We start from the raw sequence: 19,250 nt of genomic DNA, 5'->3' as shown, positions 1-19,250 counted from the left end.
TTTTGCCTTTCAGTATTTATCTTCATATTTTAACATACTTGCAATCATATTATGCCTAAAATATGCATATTGTGTTTTGTTTTTTCATTTTATATAACTATTATTCATATTATTATTTTCTGGAATCTAATTTTAATATCTATATAAATAGTCCATCAAATGAATGCTTCAGTAGTTTCCTTAACCAATTTTTCATAATTCAACAATTAGATTATTATTATTTTTTTCATGTGGTTAAAGACTGTTTTCTCTAATATCTTTACGGAGAGAATTTTCCACCCATCATCTCTCACGTATTCAGATTTTTTTTTTCTTATTTCTTTTTTCCTTTTTCTTTTTTTTTAGCAGAGACACTCAGTAATGAAATAGTGGAATTTCTGGGCCAGGTGTTGTGGAGGTTAATAAGGCCCTTTGTTACTGGCCAGGAGAAACCTACCTGCATTGCCTAAATATATGCTAGCATAGAAGTACACTCATATAAATTTGTTGCCTGTTTATCTGTGTTCATCATTAGGGCTAAAAATAAATAATCCCAATTTAGAAATTGTGTTGGCTGGCATAAATCTATTAATTTAAGTAAAGGAGGATAGATGGTTCTGTTATTACTTATTGTCTTGACATCCTAGATAATGAGATATAATGTGCTTGTCTCAGAGTTATTTTGACCCACAAAAAGGAAGATGATTGCCAGGTCATCCATCTATCATATACCAAATGAGCAAATAGGAATAGAAACCTGGTAGTTCAAATACCTTTTAATGACGTTTTGAAGGTAGAAGAACATTCTCCCAGAGATACTCACCTGGCAACCCTACACGGCTCTGAGAGAGCAGCACTGCCTTTAACATTTCCAAAAATGATATGAACATTTTCTTAAAATGTCTTTTAAAGCTAAAAATAAAATGATTCCCCAGTGGTATTGTTTTGATATCCAAAACTAGGAAATTCTATCATCTTTGACCTATTCTTTTTTTATTCCCTAAACTCAATGATTGAAGCTGTCGTTAAAGGTAGTTTTAAAAAAATGAACCCTATTCTAAAAATGATGATGAAGTGGCAGTATTGCACTAAGCAAAAATCAGAAGAGTTTGATTTCCCCCGTTTATAATTATAATTGAAAATGGATGTAAGTGGAGTATCAAGAGACTGTAGGTTGGGTTTTTTATCTGCTGATAACTGTCTCTGATCCATATAAGACACTTACCTTGTTGGTGGTTTGGCTTTGCCTTCTTTCAACAATATTTATTGCATGCTTTTTATAGGCCAGATACTGTATTAGTGACTAAAGATCCACTGAGAAGCATGGGCTTAAATAAGTAAATATAATAAAGTATGTTAATTACAAGAGGGAATAGGGTCTGTGGGAGCTGATAGAGAGTTCAGTGAAGGGTGGATTGTAGGCCCTGTCAGATGAAAGGCTAGGGTGGATGAGGGACACTCAGATCTTTCACATAGCAAGAACAATATGCGCTAGGTCCTGGCAGCTAGAAAGAGTGCAAGAGAGAGTAGATGGTTTCTAAAATTCAGAGTGGTTCTCAGAGTCTGTGTCTCTAAGTTCTGTTACAAACAATTCTATGGTAAATGTCATGGATGTGACAGGTTTCGTGTTTTGCACACACAGGAGCTGAAGGACCCTCACTGTCGGGATGAGATGGCAGCCGCCCGAGGGGCCCTGAAGAAGAATGCCACAATGCTGTACACGGCCTCCCAAGCTTTTCTCCGCCACCCAGATGTTGCCGCCACAAGAGCCAACCGAGATTATGTGTTCAAGCAAGTCCAGGAGGCCATTGCTGGCATCTCCAACGCTGCTCAAGCTACCTCGCCCACTGACGAAGCCAAAGGCCACACAGGCATCGGCGAGCTGGCTGCGGCTCTGAACGAGTTTGATGTAAGCGTCCCGGTGATGTACACAGAAGGCTGTACACTTTCATTTAAAAAAATGCATTGGGGGTGAAGGGCCACCACCTAGTATATATTGATTTACCCTCTTGAAGGCTTTTGGTATTAGAATGAATAACAGAATGTTTCTGTTGTTAAGCAAAGTCCTTCAAGGCCCAAAGCTTTTCTAAAAGAAAGGGTTTTTTTGAGCCATATGCTAGTCTGGGGCACATAGCCTAAACCACCAGCAGCAGGGCTTGATGGAGGAGGCAAACGTATCTGCCATCCTGGGCTCTTTAGTGAGTCTGAAGAAGAAAGATATAAGTTCTTTTGTAAGTATTTACACTGGCTATAGATAAGGGGGGCAGGTGAAGGTGAAGGTGAAGGGAGCTAGTTCTGGGATAGGTGGGCATACATCCAGAAAGTTCATGTGTAAGCAGAATGCGGTGGAGTCTGTCAGTTGGCTATCCTTTTTAAGATAAGGGCTGAAATAGCTGCCTGGAATTTAATTCAAAGTTTCAACATAAATTCAGGGACGTGAGCAGCGTTTTGTTGGTGTCTGCCCACCAGCTCTGCTAACTGATTAACTCTTTGTTTCTTCCTCCCACCCTTCAGCCTGCTGTGACTTCATGTAGGACATCTCAGAATTTTTCTCTTGTCACTGTTACTAGAAATATAACTTATTGGCAGAGCCTAGTTAATTTGTCTTTAAAGAAATTAACAGCTATATGTGTGAGGGCTCTATCCCAAGCAAGTAGAAAGCCTCTACACTGTTAACTTCCCTACCCCAGAGGCTGTTTTACGGACAGTTCATCACTTTTAAGGTCCTCTTTATTACTAAAGGGACAAATGCCACAGGCAACTGAGTAGATTGTACCTCTGTTTTGCCTGGGTGAAGAACTGTCCTTAGTTTCTTTCATTTTAGATCAGTGGCCAACATATTCTGTTGCCCTCTGACCCACATGGATCATGGTCTTCCTCGCATCACCTTCCTGGGCAGTACCCCTGCCAGTCCCACAAATAACCCACATTCTGCACCCACTGTTTTTGGGGGTGTGGCCCAGTGAAGGAAACAGTAGAAGAATGGCTCACTGCCCCTGGGCATGTTCATATCATCAAAGTGGGTTAGAGGGACTCATGTCATTAACACCCCAGGATGACAGCCTTCATCTCCCCTAGGTCATGGTGTGGGCCCACCTTTGAAAAGATGGAATTTAGTTGAGTTCATCCTATGCTCAGTGAAAGTCTACTTGTGTTGTGAGAGCTGCAAAGATTTATAAATAATCAGTATCTGCTTTCCTCCTGTAGGGAAGATTAGGGAGGTAGGATGTGCTAAATACTCTTTAAGTGGTAGAACACGTTACAGAAATTTATAGAAGAAAAAGAGGTTACTGAACAGCTGTGGAGAAAGATGATGAGCTTGCTTTGGATATGTTGGCATGACTTATTGACAGAAGATGACTGGCTGGCTGCTAGGAAAGAGGATTAGGACCAAGTGATGTTAAAAGCATAGAGATGGATGATATAGGAATAATTATAATACTTTACATTCAGATAACTCTTTGCAGTTTTCACAGGGCCTCTCCTTTTTCCCTTACTTTTTTAGCTAGTCAAATATATATATATATTGAAATTAGATCATATACTATTTTCTGAGTTTTTTTGTAAGAATTAAATATGATAATAAATTTAAAGCATTTAACCCAGAAATAGGGCTTTAGTATGTAATTGTATTGACAGAGTTTCAGGAGACAACTGAATATCCATTGGAACTAATAAGAGAATTCAGTAAGATTATCAATTTTATTTTTTATTTTTTTATTATTTTAATTTTTTAATATGAATTTATTTTCAAGTTATATTTTTTTTAAATGAAGAAATGATTTTAATTCCCCCTCCCATCTACCTCCCCACTCCCCCCTCTCCGCTACTCTCTGGTTCAATTTTAAATTAAACAGAAGTCACTAGATTTCTGTAATGCAAAATGTGTGTGTGTGTGTGTGTGTGTGTGTATACATATATATATATATAGAATAATGAGAAAAAGAAATCATGTTCACAAAATAGACAGTAAAAATGTTTTTTCGCTTCATTTTATTACTTAATTTAATTTTATTTCCTTTTATTTACTAGAAGTAATCCTGACATAGGTGTACAGGAGCAAAGAAAGAAAATTTTATTGTTTTCTTTCAGGGCAAGTTTTAATTTTTGGTAAACAGTGTCATGATCCCAGATGGAAAACCATTGACCTTGTCAATGTTTATAATATTCGGGCGGTCCAAATAACTATTCTAAAAGGGTTCTTTTGAAACTTGACAGAGTGATGATTCTAGGAAAATTTTCTTTTCCTAGATTAAGAATGGATGAGCCCATATTTTAAGGAAATGAAAAAAAGCAGGTTATGTACTCAGATATTAAAATGTAATATGCTACATTAATTTTTAAAGTATACAGTAGAACAAAACGTGTCCCATCTGTGAAACAGAATAGGAAATTACAATCTCAAATTCAAAATTGTTTCATGAAATGGTGCTTTTTAAAATTAAGAATAGGTAGAATATTTTGTTATCTTTTAACACAGTTGAATTTTTATAATCGTAGTTTATTTTATAATCAAAAGTAAATAATAAAATCTAAGTGAGCACACGGTGATACAGTAGAAATGTAGCAGAGAGGGAACTCTTTTAAAGGACAAACCAGACCCTTCAGCTGCTGCCCACTTCTGCCCAAGAGAGTGGTGACTCCGGCTTCCATCTTCTGTATCCAGACCACTTTTATCAAAGGAACTTTTACATAAAGTGAAGTTAACAATTAAGTCCTCGCCAGAGTGTTACAAATGACTTTGGATTCATAAAACAAAAGAAAACAAAACAAAACTTAAGGCCATGTGGGGAAAATCTATTAGCAAAACATGTGGACATATTTAAACTCAGCTGTTTTACTACAGTAATATCTTCTCATGCTGGACAAATAAGGCTTTGGGAGGTTAACACATGAATATAGCAACATATTTTGTATAAAACATGGTATATTAACTAATTCCTTAGTTATCATATTGTTATATATATAAACAAGTAATTTTTATTACTTATTACATTAAGTATATTATGTTACCTACGTAATTATATATTCTATTAACTAAGTATATTAATCAAGTAATATTTTATTATTAAATGTATACTGGTTCTTGAGCTATGTAAATGCATAAAGCATTATCTAATGTTTAAAATTTTATTTCTCGGGTTCACAAAAATTAACATGTGAAGCTGTCTAAATTGGCAGTTCATAGACAGTAATTTCATTTGACAGTTCCCTAAAAGCTGTTATTTAAAAAATGCAATTAATTTCAGTACCTTCTCAAAAGTAGTAATGCTAGTAAAGTGTTATTAAATATTTCAGGATATAATATAATTAACCAGTTGTAGATTTTTCATCATTGCTGACACTAGGAGACCTAGATAGTCCTTAATGATATTTGAAATTCTTTTACTAAAAATAATATTCCATTTCTCTTTACTGTGTAACAGAATTATACATTTCTGTTCCACAGTTGCATAATGAACACTTTGGTGTTTTTAAATTTCCCAGGCATATTGCTTTGAAATTGATTTAGAATTCACAGGCGTCTGTCTCACATCCTATACGCTATTCTTAGATATTAAACAAATTGATATCACATTGAATGGGAAACTCACTCAAATTTCCTGTGGCTTACTTCTCTGACAATATCCCTTCCTGATGCTTGATTTAATGCCTTCCCAATGTAATGGAGATTTTAAAAAGTAAAGTATCTTTGAGATCCTGAAGTGAAAGGAACTATAGAAACACAAAATATATTTTCATAATTAGCATAGCTAACATTCCCTAATGTTGAATTTGAAGAATATTTTATATTAAGTCATGAGTGGGTCAAACCCAGTTCTATGGGTGGTAGGATGCAGAAGTAGCAGAGAGTTTGATAGTTGATTAAGAACAAGGTGAAAATTAGTACTTTTATATTCATTTGTCTAAATTATAGGATTGATTTCTATCTGGGTATTTATGTTTGTGGCTCAGTGCTTGGTGACCTGATTTTTGGCACTATTTTGTTATCTTCATGAATAGTTGATATGGTGATTTATGAAGCAAAACACTGAAGGAGAAAAACCATTATTTTAACAACTTAAAACTGTCAAGAGCATCTCTTAAAATACAACAGCAAAAAGGTAAATGATTGCTAACTAATGGAAAAATCAGCTTCTGTTTAAAATGTGGCAGCTTGAGATGGTTATTTTTATCTAGTGAAACTACTAAGGGATATTGAAAAAAATTTTTAAAAATCTAATGACTGCTCAGAAGTAAATCATATTATGTCAATTTTGACTGCCAGAAAACTTTCAAGAGTGGAAGAGAGGGAAATTAAAAGTTATTAGTACAGAATATCTTTATTTTAATTAAAGAGATGAGAATATACTATAGCTTGTTTTTTAGAGCTTCTTTTGTAGATGAGGATACTTTAGAAAAATAGAAATTAATACCATTCATGACCCAATCTTTATAATCAATAGCTCTTTCTTTTGTAAGTTAATGTTTTCTTTTAAATCTGATAATAAACATTATCTCACATTCCTCTAACTCTAAGCTTTTTACTTGTGACTCTGCTTCCCTCATTTCTCACTTGCCCTGGGAGTTTACTTGATTAATAATTTTCTTTTTCTTGTCTTTTCAGTTTCTCTTTCTCCTTCTCTTTTTCCATCCCCTCAGCCTATAGAAAATGTATTTCTCTTCTACAAAAAGTGTTAGGCTACCATATTTACCACATTCCCATATTTCACTTTATTTTTAGAGTTCCTTAAGAAGTAGATTCTAGTCCTTGCCTTTCCTTTCTTGGCTGCCGGCTGGCTCCCACCTTTTTCAGCCTTGCCTTCTAACCATACTCCTGCCCCTCCTTTGTGACACTGAAGATCTTTGAATTCAGTTATGAAATCTATGTGCTTTTATTTTCTAGTTCTTAACTCCTTCAACTTTGGAAGCGGCGGGGCAGGGGGAGGGTCAGGGGGGACATTTATAATAGCATTAACTATGCTTTTTCTCTATATTATTTCTAACTTGTAAGATTTAAATATCTGTATTTTAGAAGTAGGACAATTTGGTCTCAACCACATTGAGCTGAAATATGTCACCATGACATATCAACTCTATGTAAGTTGTCCTTCCTGCATCTACTTAATTATTCATAACCCCTTTGTATCGTCTTAGGTTTTCTAACTTTTTTTCTTCTTCGTTCTTTAAATATGTTTTCTTGATCTAAATCTCTTGCTAATCTGGTATTCAGTGGATGGAAATGTTGGAATGTGGGGCATTTGAATCACAGGCCAAGGGCATAGTAACAATCTGTATCTGACATGGTTAGGTCCCCTAGGTGAACTGCAATGAAGAGAGAATTGTCCTCTGGGGAGCATTTCCATGCTCCAGTGGTCACTGCCCAGGAGTTATTCCACCCTGTGCTCTTCTTGGGTGTACACAGATAATCTAGGAGCTCTTGTCCAAAAAATGAGGTCAAGCAGCAAGATTTAAGGTGGTAGCAATCATTTCACAGCAGGATCTAGCTCATTTTGGGGACATGGAGAAGAGCTCTCTAGATACCTGACAATAGGATTTGGGATCTGGGGTTGGAATATAGTTTCAGTGGAGAGCTGGAGTGCTAAATAGGTAACTTAGATCAGAAGCCAGAATACATGACCTCAGACTACACTTACTTACGCTGTTTTTCTGTTGTCCTCCTACTCCAAATATCACTCTTATGCCTTTTGAATATTGAGGTAATGATAGGCCCAGATAATGCTCCTGTGGAAGCTCTTGTCCCTTAAGGAGCTACAAACCTGCATTCCAGCTAGCTCAGTGGTTCTTAAAGGGATTCCTTGATTGCTGGTCTCGAGAACAAGGACTGCCTCCTTGGAGAAGTAAATTTCCACAGAGCATCTCATTCAGTCCCTTTCTAGTTCTAATCTTCCTTTTTGCTGAAGAAACCAGCATAGTTATTTATCAGAGAGGCTTACTCCAGCCCTCATTTCCTTCTTTGACATTCAGTGAAGTCATTCTGAATGCAGACATCTTGTGAATGCCCATAATCGGTTACAGATATTGTAAATTTCCTGCATATTACATTACATTAGATTGAGGGTGGGTAGAGGAGAGGAGAGAGTCCTGTCAAAACACTTTAAACACACTGATAAGGAAAATGCGAGATGTTGTTAGTCTTCTAGAGAAATTAGCAAGCAGGAGGCCAGATACATAAAAATGAAGACCAGTAAGCAGGACCATTTAGCTTCTGATTCGGATACTAAAGAGATGGAGCAGGCAAATTCAGCAATTTTCTTCCTATCTGAATGCATGCCAATATTTTCAAAGGTTTAACATCTGTACAGTTACTATGTCTGTTTTTCTTTAATACTTTAATTAGTACTTCTTAATAATCTCTGCTATATTACTATGAAGTGATTTCTACTTAATGGCCCTGGGAAGTAGCATAGGACATTGGAAAGAACCCAGGGTTTAGATCATGATGTCTGGATCTTACTCCAAGCTCTACAGATAACTAAGAATGTGTGACTTGGGGTTACTGAGATAGCATTTCTAGGCTTTGCAATACAGGTTAGCCACAGGATAGCTAAGATCATTCATTTAGAGCTTATAGTTTACTAAGTGAGAAATAAGAATAAAGATGTGCAAAATGTAAAGGAAAAATGCTTAATAAGCAGCTTGCATGAGTGCTGTGTTGTGCACTTACGTACCTAGTATGGACCTAGTATATTGTATGTATCCTGGGGATGAGGTTAGGGAGAATGAAATCATAGAAGAATTTCTGGAGTAGAAAGTGCATGAGTAGGAATTAACATGATGAAGTGTGAATGGGAGTGTTTCTCAGGTTGAAAGAACATCATTGCATATAAAAGTCTGGTGGGTAAAAAGTGCATAAATTATTCATCCCCGGGATGGAGCCCAGGGCATGCGAAAAAAATCAGGCTAAGTGGTTGAGCTGGAGGCCGATCTTATCCTCGTGGGCCTCCCAAGGAGGCTTCAACCAGAGGGCATTAGAAAGTTGCTGGTGATAAAAGCAGGGAAATGCACGGCCAGATTTCTGTTTTTAAAAGATCTCTCTGGCTGCAGGGTGGCAAATAAATGCGAAAGGGACAAAGCCACAGGACAGTGAGAGTGATCAGCGTTGAGACATGAATGTCTGAAGTTGCAGGAATGGGAAGAAGTGGATGAATTTGAACCATATTGAGGGAGTAGAATCAATAGGCCTTGAGGACCGTACTTTTTATTCTTATATAGCAAAAATTAGAGTTTTGTACAGTGAGCTTTAGTTAATAAGACCAAACATTTTTATAATTCCAAATATGAAATCTTAGAACTTTCGGTCCTTTGTAGGAAATTAATTTTTTTGCATGATATAACTTTCTTGTATTGATTTTTTTTAGGTTTTTGATTCACTTACATAACCACCAATTTGATTATTAAATGCCTAGTAATTTATGCAGTTATATATTTTGAACATTCTTAATCCAAATTCTACAACATCTAGGATTTTTCTAATTTAGCTTAAGCTGTTTCTGTTTATTTGAGCTTCTATTAGTATGTGCTTAGTATACTCATTTTACTTAATGTCTTAAAAACAACAACAAAATCTTTTAAACACACTTTTTTCGAAAAGCAGAGACAGATTTTCCAATTTGGTAGGACGTAGAATCAATAACTAGGGGTTGGTAGAGCCCAACGATTCTCAGCTCTTCACCATATCTTCTCCTAATGGACTGCCTTCTGAATCTATATGTTCCTTTTGCATTCTTGCAAAAGGAACTCATTGAAATTACCTTTTAATCCCTTCCAGCGGGAAACAAGCAGTGGTGTTATAACATTCTTTATCTTATAGTGACATCTGGTGGCCAAACAGAACATTAAAAAACTCCAGTAGGTGTCTATACCTGTAAACGTAGTACAACACTAAGTATATATATATATTATGGGCTCAAACCCAGGTGGTACAAATATGGACAGGGTGTAATCTGCCTTTAGAGAATTTTAGTCTGCTTATATAAGCCTTTTGTATACTAATGTTATGCAATGAAAGTCACGTTAATCCTTTTTGGAAATTTTTATAGCCCTGGGAAGGTGCTAAAGATGAATGCAGATGCAGATGAGTTTGTAGGAAGAGGGGAAACTCAAGGTAGGATAGAGAGTTGAGGGTGATTCTGCTGGCCCAGTGGAAACTGGGTAGCCAGCATCTGGGACAGTGAATTCTTCACTGCTTCCTGAGCCGGGCTATATCCCTCTAGGACCTGTTTATCTAGTATCATCATTTATTGTCCAGAAATCTTATTCTGGCATATTGTCACCTCCCATATCTTCTTACTTTTAAACAGCTTCAGCTGTTTAAGGTGTTATAATCCTAGGAGTATTTTCTGATAGTGTCATAATTATTCCAAGGAAACATCCCAGAACAATTTAATTTTCTATATTTCAGTCAGTAAATGTGGAGCTAAAAACAAATCATTAAGCAAATAATAGAATAAGATTTGAAATATTTTTTAAAATTGCAATCAAATCCTCATTTGTTTGCCTCCCTGTTGTCATTAATCAAAATTATTACCTTTCCAATCTTGTATTATTTCCTTTCACAAGGGGAAATATAGGAACCTATATATTTCCTTATGAGGATAATTTTTTTCCTTTGAGAATATTTACGTATTCTCTGGGCCTAAGTTTATTTTTATTTCAAATGATAAATATTAAATATACCTGGATACTGATATAATTATCACATGTGATAATCATATGTCAATATCACATGTTGTCAATTGATATATGGATATCTAAACTGTCTAAATGTGTGATGGCAAATATCATTTTGATTATCATTTATTTATTAGTCATACTTTAAAATTTGGAACCAAATAAGTCCTTTTATCTAGTGATCTATTTACTGGTGAAAAGTGCAGTTTATTTAAAATGTTTACCTCTTTAGTATTACTTTCTTTCCTGATTTCTTATATTAGTAGTACTTGTCTTTTCTTGGCTTCCAGGATTGTATCTTCCCCTTCTCATGTGCTCCTCATGGTACAGTACTGCAGATGTACTTGGTACTCATTTATAAGGTTTAGTTTGATTTAGTGGTGAAGTTAACACACACACACACACACACACACACACACACGCACACACACAAACTCCTACCCCCCCAAAAAGCACTTATTTGAATTTCTCATCAACCAAAACTCCTTTAACATACTTCCATAACTTTATCTCCAGCAGCATATTCTAGAAACTTTACTATAACTTGTTGAGTCCCATTGTTCATTTCCCTAATATATATAATCAGAAAAAAAAACAGAATATGTTCTCTGATGTTGTTTTGTTCTGATGGCACACATTCATCGAGCTAAGGCTACAGGGACACGGTTATCCACAGAGGTACACATGGCAGTACAATTGTCAGGCAGCTGAGTAACTGAGGCATAACTGAGTCCTGTACCGTCCTGGTCAGCTGAGTAACTGAGGCATAACTGAGTCCTGTACCGTCCTGGTCAGCTGAGTAACTGAGGCATAACTGAGTCCTGTGCTGTCCTGTAAGTGTACAAACAGGATGGCATGGTGCAGGGCAAATAAAATGAGCTTGTGTTTGAATCCAACCATATTCCTCTATGCCTCTGTTTCTCTTTATCTATAAAATGGGGTAATAATGTTGACTCCCAAGTTCGTGATGAAAATTTATGAGATAAACATTCATAGATGCCTAATATGTGGTAGACACTCATAAATGCTAGTTGTTTTTTCCTCCCTCTCAATATCTTCTATCCAAACTCATGAAGCTATTCCCTCGAAAAGTCTTAGGGAACAGTTCCTGGTGGAAAAGGTGATAATGCCACTTGACAATAGCTGTAGATTCAATAATGCCATATGCTCTCCCTTGACCTTATCTACACCCTAGTGCAGAATAGCTGCCAAAAAAGTTTTGGCCAGAGAATAAGCAATCTTTAGAGGTAGGCAATTCTACATCATGGGGGCAGAGGGTGGAGAATCTCAAGCAGAGATTAAATTACCACTTGGCTTAGGGCTGAATCTTAAAATGAGAACGCACAAGTCCAGTGCTACCACGAAGTGTGTAAGCTTATACATTGTGTTATTTTGGAATTCTCATTGCTTTACTAGCATCTGATGCAGTGAAAACCACCCTTATCTTCACATTTTATATCACATTTCTTCAAATTTAGTGGTCTCCAATGATTTCTTATACCTGGAAGGAAGAGGAGGGACTGACAGAAAGGGATGGGACAAAGGATGAAATGATGGCATAGGTTGGTGTTCCTGCTCCAACCAGGAACCACATGGTAATGGAATTTATCATTATTTTTTTAAACAACATATTCTACACAAATGATATCTTTCTATTCACAGTTAATTAGTAAGACGTGACACTTACATTTTATGAGTCTAATTAAAAGATAAGGAAAAATAAAATGGCATGAAAAGGTATTGTTAGGTCCTACATTTGATTGATGCTTAGCTTTTCTATCATTAATATTCTCTTGAAAACTTCCAGGATCAAACTGCTAAGTCGTGACGAGGAGCAGGACTTCCCCACGTTCTAGGTGGAGGGCGGGTTCATATTTCCTGGACCAGAACATACACCTATAAGTCAAAGGGAATTTCTAATATCTGAGCGATCAGAACATCAAAGATTGCTAGCATTAAAAGTCTCCTCGTTACCGTCTAGTCCTTATGATCCAATTTATAAAACAGGAAGTGATGTCCAGAGAGATCAAACATTTTGCTGAGAGTCACACAAATAATTGTTCTCATAACGAAAGTAAGAATACAAGTCTTTCAATTTCAGTAGTGTTGAAAAGAGTGGTGAAAAAGGTGTTATCTTCTGAATCTCTATTAACTCCCTAAGGATACTCCTAAATAATCATGCAATCTGAGTAAGAGAATGTGCCTGCTATGCAGATGCAGCTTCAAGACGGGTCCTGTCTTACTCCCAACCAGTTTCCCTCTCCTAAAACTGTTCTGTGAAGAAATTCAAGAGCTGACACTGCTTATTTCCCAGGTCTCTGTTTTAATTGGTCCTTTGAAAGGACCAGAAACATATATGTGCATCATTATGTATGAGAATATCTTACTGTCATCTTCTATAATCTTAATCGTGCTTCTTAAGCTTCTTCTGATCACTGAGGGCTACACTGGTGGTCATCTTGGTATTATTTTTTTCCCTTCATTCTTTTTTGTCTCATATTGTCACTAAAGATGTCTTTCTAAAAACCAGAAGTGTCGCTGCCTCTCTTCTGCTCTGCTTACACAGAAGAGAGTTTAAACTTCTTTCCAGTGTCCTATTTATTACAGGATCAACTGTTATGTATGAGGCTGGAAGCCGAGGAGGCTATTGGTCCTTGTATTTCCAGTGAGACTGTCTTGGTTACCTCTTGGCTTTTCCTGGTGCTTGAACAGGTCTGTAGGCTTCCATTCCATTCCATCTCATCCCATCCCATCCCATCCCATCCCATCCCATCCCATAAGTAGCATGGGTCTGATGTGGCCATATAGGTTTATTGTGAGAATTAATGAAAGTGTATACAGAAACACTTTGTAGAATGGCTGACACAAGCACTACATAAATGTTAGCCATGGTGCTGGTGTGAAATAGATGCTTTCCTCTTATTTTTTTGCACTAATTTTTTTTTTTTTTTTGCCGTGTTTTTTTTCTTTTTGAAAAATAATCTAAACCCTTTTGGTTAAAAGTTAGAGATATTAAATTTCAAAAGTTGTTACTTTAACAAAGTTTATATTGTAAAATTAATAAATATTAACCAACCCCTCAAAATGGACTCTACAGTTTTAGATATTTACCATCAAAAATAAGTAATGTATAGTGGTCAGATTGTCACATACTTCAAAAAGTAAATAAAAGATTCATTACTGGTGAATATGATGCTAGGAAATAAGTATAAATTGTTATGTATCAGCTTTTGGCCCAAAACCTTCAAAAAAATTGTTTCCCAAATCATTACCAGTAACTTTGGTTTACTGTTTGTTTTGCTCATGTCAGCAATGCTAATTCGGCAGTTTGTTCTTTGTTGTCATTTTAAATCTATTATGCTTTTTGTTTAATGATTATCCATTTATAATTATGCAAATACCAGTAGTACATAGATGAATTTTATCAGCAAATAATTGCTACATGTTATAAAATAGTCATCCTCTTCTGACCACTGTTTACATTCCTAGGTAAGCAGTAAGTCATTTAAAATCCGCACTCAGAAAGGGCGTCCATCTGTGTGCAGGATGGGCTGGAGCAAAGCGGAGAGATCCTTTGTGAATCTTTAGCAACTTTCCATCTCTGTGCCCTACTTAATTAAGCTTTGCACAACCTCATAAATTGTAGTAAGGAAAGGCCAATTTTCTCATCAGTTAACTGCTTCCAGACTGGAGTAGAACACTAGGAGATAAATAACTATTGCAAAACCACTCATACTCTTACTAGTTTAAACGCATACAGTTCAGACCTGCTGCCAGATACTGCAGGCCTTATACAGGCTGCCATGTGCAGAACCGAGACAAGTGGTGAGAGAGAGAGCTGAAGCAGTAATTCTTATATTGAGTGGGACATTGGAGAGGGCAGAGGGTGGATGATTGTAAGGTAGAGCAAGGAGTCTCACTGGAAAAAGAACACAGCAATATAGATAAAGTGAAAGCACCTAAGGGAACCAAGATGAGCATTCTAACAATTAGTGCTGCACACTGAGGTAGATAATGTTCATTTAGGCAAGAAAGTTAATAGAGCCGCACTTCTGTAGGTGGCAGATTGCTCAAAAGTAACAATATTCTGTTTTACAGGCAATCTCTGGTCTATGACTTTCCACATGGAGTTTTCATGAATAGTAAAAAGAAGTAGCAGATGTCCATGTTTTTCATGTTTTAATTCACTTTTTTTTTTTTTTTTTTAAATACGTCCCATTTAAAAAAATTATTTTGTGGTAGCAGTTTTACTTCTGGTGCCTAACATTGCCTGGTGCACAGTAAGCTCTCAATGATCATTTGTTGAATGAAAGAATGAATGGATGATAGTATTTCTAGAAAGCAGATGAGGCAAAATGAACTAGTCAGTTTTAGTTACAATTGCTGTCAAACCTATTTATGTTTAAGGAAGAAGAAAAGGAAATGATAGTGCAAAATCAATGATGATGATGATGATGATAATTAACAATAATAATAATATCACGTATCTTTGAGCTTGCTATGTGCTTTAGCCCTTAGGTTTAAATCCATATATTTTTATCTTGGATTTCGATGAACTTAAATAAAAGTCATTGAACCATCTGCCTTCGAAAGTGGCTACTTCTGTAGGTTTAGCTTGTCAAATAATTCCTGTCAGGCTAAGGCATCTCCTTCTTTAAACTACTTCTTTCTCCAAGGTAATATTTCATGAGTATTTTGTTTCATATTTTATCCTACCTCTGACCATTACATCTCCCATCTCCTTGGCTTCCTACTCTTTCCTACCACCTAAATGTGGCTTTTCCCTAGAGATCAGTCCTTCACCCCATTCGATTCTCACTAAAGGGCTTTGTTTGTTGGGGGCCCATGTTCTCTACATCTGTTTCTTTGGTCTCAGCCATCTGTCCCGAGGTCTAGATCTGTGTCCAACTGTATCTGTGACATGCTAATTTAGATGACTTCTAAGCATTTAACAAGTTCTTAAACTAAATCTAGTGTTTTTCTTTTGTCAAGGCTAACTTTGTTCTACTTTTATTTTTTGTTTCGGCTCAAGGAACGACCTTTTTGAATGTAGCCATGCAATCTAAAAACAGAGTCTTATCTACTTTCCTCTCCACTTAATCTTGAAATCCTATGAATTCAGGTCCTTTTATAACTCATCGTTTGGTCCTCTCACCTTTGTCTTCATGACCACTGGTTTATTCAGGCCCTTATTTTTTGTCTGGATCATTGCATTTACTTCCTAACTGGTTGCCCTGCCCACCTCCCAAATTCTCCCCCCGATATTCTATTATCTCTGTCAGTCTGGCTTTTCCAAAATGCATATCAGATATTATGGATTATTTACCAGTGAAATTCCATCATCAGGATAAGCTTTAAAGTTCTCAACATGATATCAAATCATTTCAGTAGGCCCCTGACTACCTCTCTTTTCTCTTATCCTCATTTCTCTCACCTTTCATTTTATGTCCTGCCATAATTAACTATCCATTATTCTTAAGACATCTGATTGCTGTTTCATTCACACGTTGCCTGTTGTCTGAACATCCTTCACTCTTTTTCTTTTTATCTAATAAATTTATATTCATCCTTACTGAGGTAGCTTATTTTTTTAAACCTTCCCTAATTCTCCCAATAACTAAACCACAATTCCTTTTGTGCATATTGATATTAAAAATATTATTCTGTTCTCAGTTTCTCACTCTCCAATGTGAGCATAGGGAGGAGAGACCAGGTCTCACACATACCCTTATCTGTGTGGTTAGTGCATAGACATAAACGAAATCTTTATTGAATGAATACATAAATGAATTTGCTCCCTCTTCTGATCTAGGCGACTGTTTAGTTTATTCACCCATAATTTATTCTCAGCATTCTGTACTGTTGCCATATCCCATATCAACTTCTCTACCATAAACATTCCTTGAGTTCATGAATATTCTATTATGTTCCGTTGGGCATCCATTATCTTCTTGGTTGGGTTAACCCTTCACAGGTGTTATACAAAATGTTATACCAAAAAAACCTGTGTAATTTAAATCAACATCAATAGATGCACATCAAAATTCAGAGTTCAAAAGAGAACATGATATCTTCATTAAGCACAAAGAATACTTTTTCAAGTCATGCTATGTTTTTTGAAAAGCAATTAATATATCGTACATTATTCCTGTGAGACACAAACTATTTCTTTCCCACCTTAATTTGCCTATTTAAAAATAGATGGAAAAAGGTAAATGAGTTTATACTCAAGGTGTATGCATTTCCCTTGTGGCCAGTGAACCAATTTCCTTTTCATATTTGCAGACTATTGATAGAATTATTCTTTCATCAGACATGAAATTTGAGTGTGTAACCAGTTTGTGGAAATCACTTAGTCATTTATTAGGTTGATAACAGCAATTAAGTCATAATTGCTTCTGAGAAGTATAAATTGTCTTTCTGTTTTAAGTGGATCATTTAGCATTCCAAAGCACAGGCATAGAGTATAAATAATTTCTGGGATAAAAAGTTTGTTTCTCCTATTATAAAACATAAAAAAAAATTTCAACCATTGATAATCCAGTGACTAATTATTCAGTTGCTGGATTATTGGGCTCATGCCGTATCTTTATTTCCCCCCCTGACTGCTTACCTTTTTACTCTTTTTTTTTTTCTAATGTGCAATTCTTTATTAGAAACAACATTACCTTTTTTTACTCTTTAATGATGTAACGAGGAGAAAAATTTTAGTTAGAACTGTAACACATTGGTAGGCCCACTTTTTTTCAACTATTTAAAAATGTAAAAACTTGTAAAGCACATAAAAATGAATAGAGGCCTAATTTGGTCCATGAGCCATTGTTTACCAGTTTTGGTTTAATCAAATCTTCCTATGAGACTTTGAAATATCTATGGGGTTTTTATTTCTCTGACACTTGCTTTAAATAGTCCTCCTCTCTCCACCTATATACACTGTGTACTTAAATGCACACATTGCAAATGCCTGTTGGTTTAGCTTACACTGTATGGAAATGTAAAATACTTTTTTTTTTTTTTTTTAAATCAAGATCAAGGATTTTATAGTGGTAGTACACCAACCAGAGAATTTGGCTGCCTCAGCTAGTCCGCCTCACACTGAAAGCAGAACTAACATTTGTCATCATGATAGGTGCTGTGCCCACTCTGATAATTCTGCATCTCAAGCTCACTGAGCCACATCAAATAGCACTGTCTACCAAAATGTGCATCCCTAACTGTATATTAATCTGCAGATACTAAATTCACTGTGGTGCTCTGTTGTGCTCCAGAAGCCTTTTGATAAAATTTGGAAAACGAATATTTTTGTTCATAAACTCTAAATCTGCTATCAGCAAATATTTATCAACTACTTATATGAGAAGCACTCAGCTGGATGCAGTAAAATAATACCAAAGTGTAGGAAAACATTTTAATTGATGATTTCATCTCTCTCTCTCTCTCTCTCTCTCTCTCTCTCTCTCTCTCTCACACACACACACACACACACACACACACACACGCACACGCACACTCATACACATACCACTAACAACGTGTGGTCATGCTGGACAAGAGCTGAATAGGTAAGCTGAATGATAGGTTATAAGGAGTTCAATAATGGAACCTAAAGGAGAGGGCCTTTTTACAGAGTTGAAGATAGTCAACCCTGAGTAGGCTCAATGTGGGCTTCCGAGAAGCAGCAGGGAGGAAGGTACTGAAATATTCAGTAGAGAAGAACTAATACCACAGTAACACATGAAGCTTCCTGGGGTGGGGTGAGGCAGTCAGAGACCACTTTGACTGGAACCAGGGCTTCGTGTAGAGTCTGGGGAGATAGAGTTTGAGGGACAGAGGCTGGTGCCAGATTACTGAGAATCTTCAAGGCCAGAGGTCTTAAATATGAAATGAATGGATGTGAGTTTCTGTTTCTTTAGGCTATACTTGCTAAAAATGTCATCTCCATCCTGAGAGTTGGATGAAAAATGCATCTCATTGCTTAGTTCTATTGGGAATTGTGATGTATCTAACAAAAGGAATGATAGAAATAGAATTGGAGAATAGTTGGATAAAGTTGCAGCATCTATAAGTTGTCAGATAGTTGATTATAGGTAGTAGAGGAATCACTGAAGGTTTTGGGCCAGGTAAGCAGAGTTTTAAGTGGTCTGTTAGGAAAAAAAAGTTGTATAAGAAAGGAGGTCAATTTAAAGTCTTGATGATGGAGTAAATGGGAGGTGATGATGTCTTGAATGAGGGGCGAGGGGTGGAATAACCATGGAAATATAAAATATTAGATAAAAAGAGCTATTTAAAATGACCGTTGTTAATATTTATTACTTTTATATGTTATATATACTTCTAAGCTCTTTACATGTATTATCTTATTTCATTTTCTCAGCAACCCCGTAGTATAGATACTGATATTATTCCTACTGTTCAAATGAGGAAATTGAGACACTCATCATTTAAGCAACCTGCTCAGCTAGAAGTTATAGCTAGGAGTTGGAGCAAGAATTCTAATCCTAGCCATCCAACTCTGTACTTTTTCACCCTGGTCCTAGTTGACACTGATGCTTGATCTTTCAACAAAAGTACCTGACAGAATGAGACTGCAAGCAGAT

The 19,250-nt window shown here is 36.2% G+C and overlaps 1 protein-coding gene across 6 annotated transcripts in view; it reads left to right on the top strand.

The window, feature by feature from the left end:
• CTNNA2 (catenin alpha 2) overlaps positions 1 to 19,250 on the top strand; it is a 1,043,800-nt gene that overhangs the window by 316,836 nt on the left and 707,714 nt on the right. For all 6 annotated transcript variants that reach the window (XM_011358075.1, XM_011358074.1, XM_011358073.1 and 3 more), the window contains one exon: positions 1,622 to 1,888. In XM_011358075.1, coding sequence (XP_011356377.1) covers positions 1,622 to 1,888 — 267 coding nt within the window. The remainder of the gene's footprint in view (positions 1 to 1,621; positions 1,889 to 19,250) is intronic.

The sequence above is a fragment of the Pteropus vampyrus genome, unplaced genomic scaffold (assembly GCF_000151845.1).
Source record: "Pteropus vampyrus isolate Shadow unplaced genomic scaffold, Pvam_2.0 Scaffold37, whole genome shotgun sequence".
Taxonomy (NCBI): domain Eukaryota; kingdom Metazoa; phylum Chordata; class Mammalia; order Chiroptera; family Pteropodidae; genus Pteropus; species Pteropus vampyrus.
Note: the sequence above shows the minus strand (reverse complement) of the source record. Positions and strands in the feature narration are given on the sequence as shown.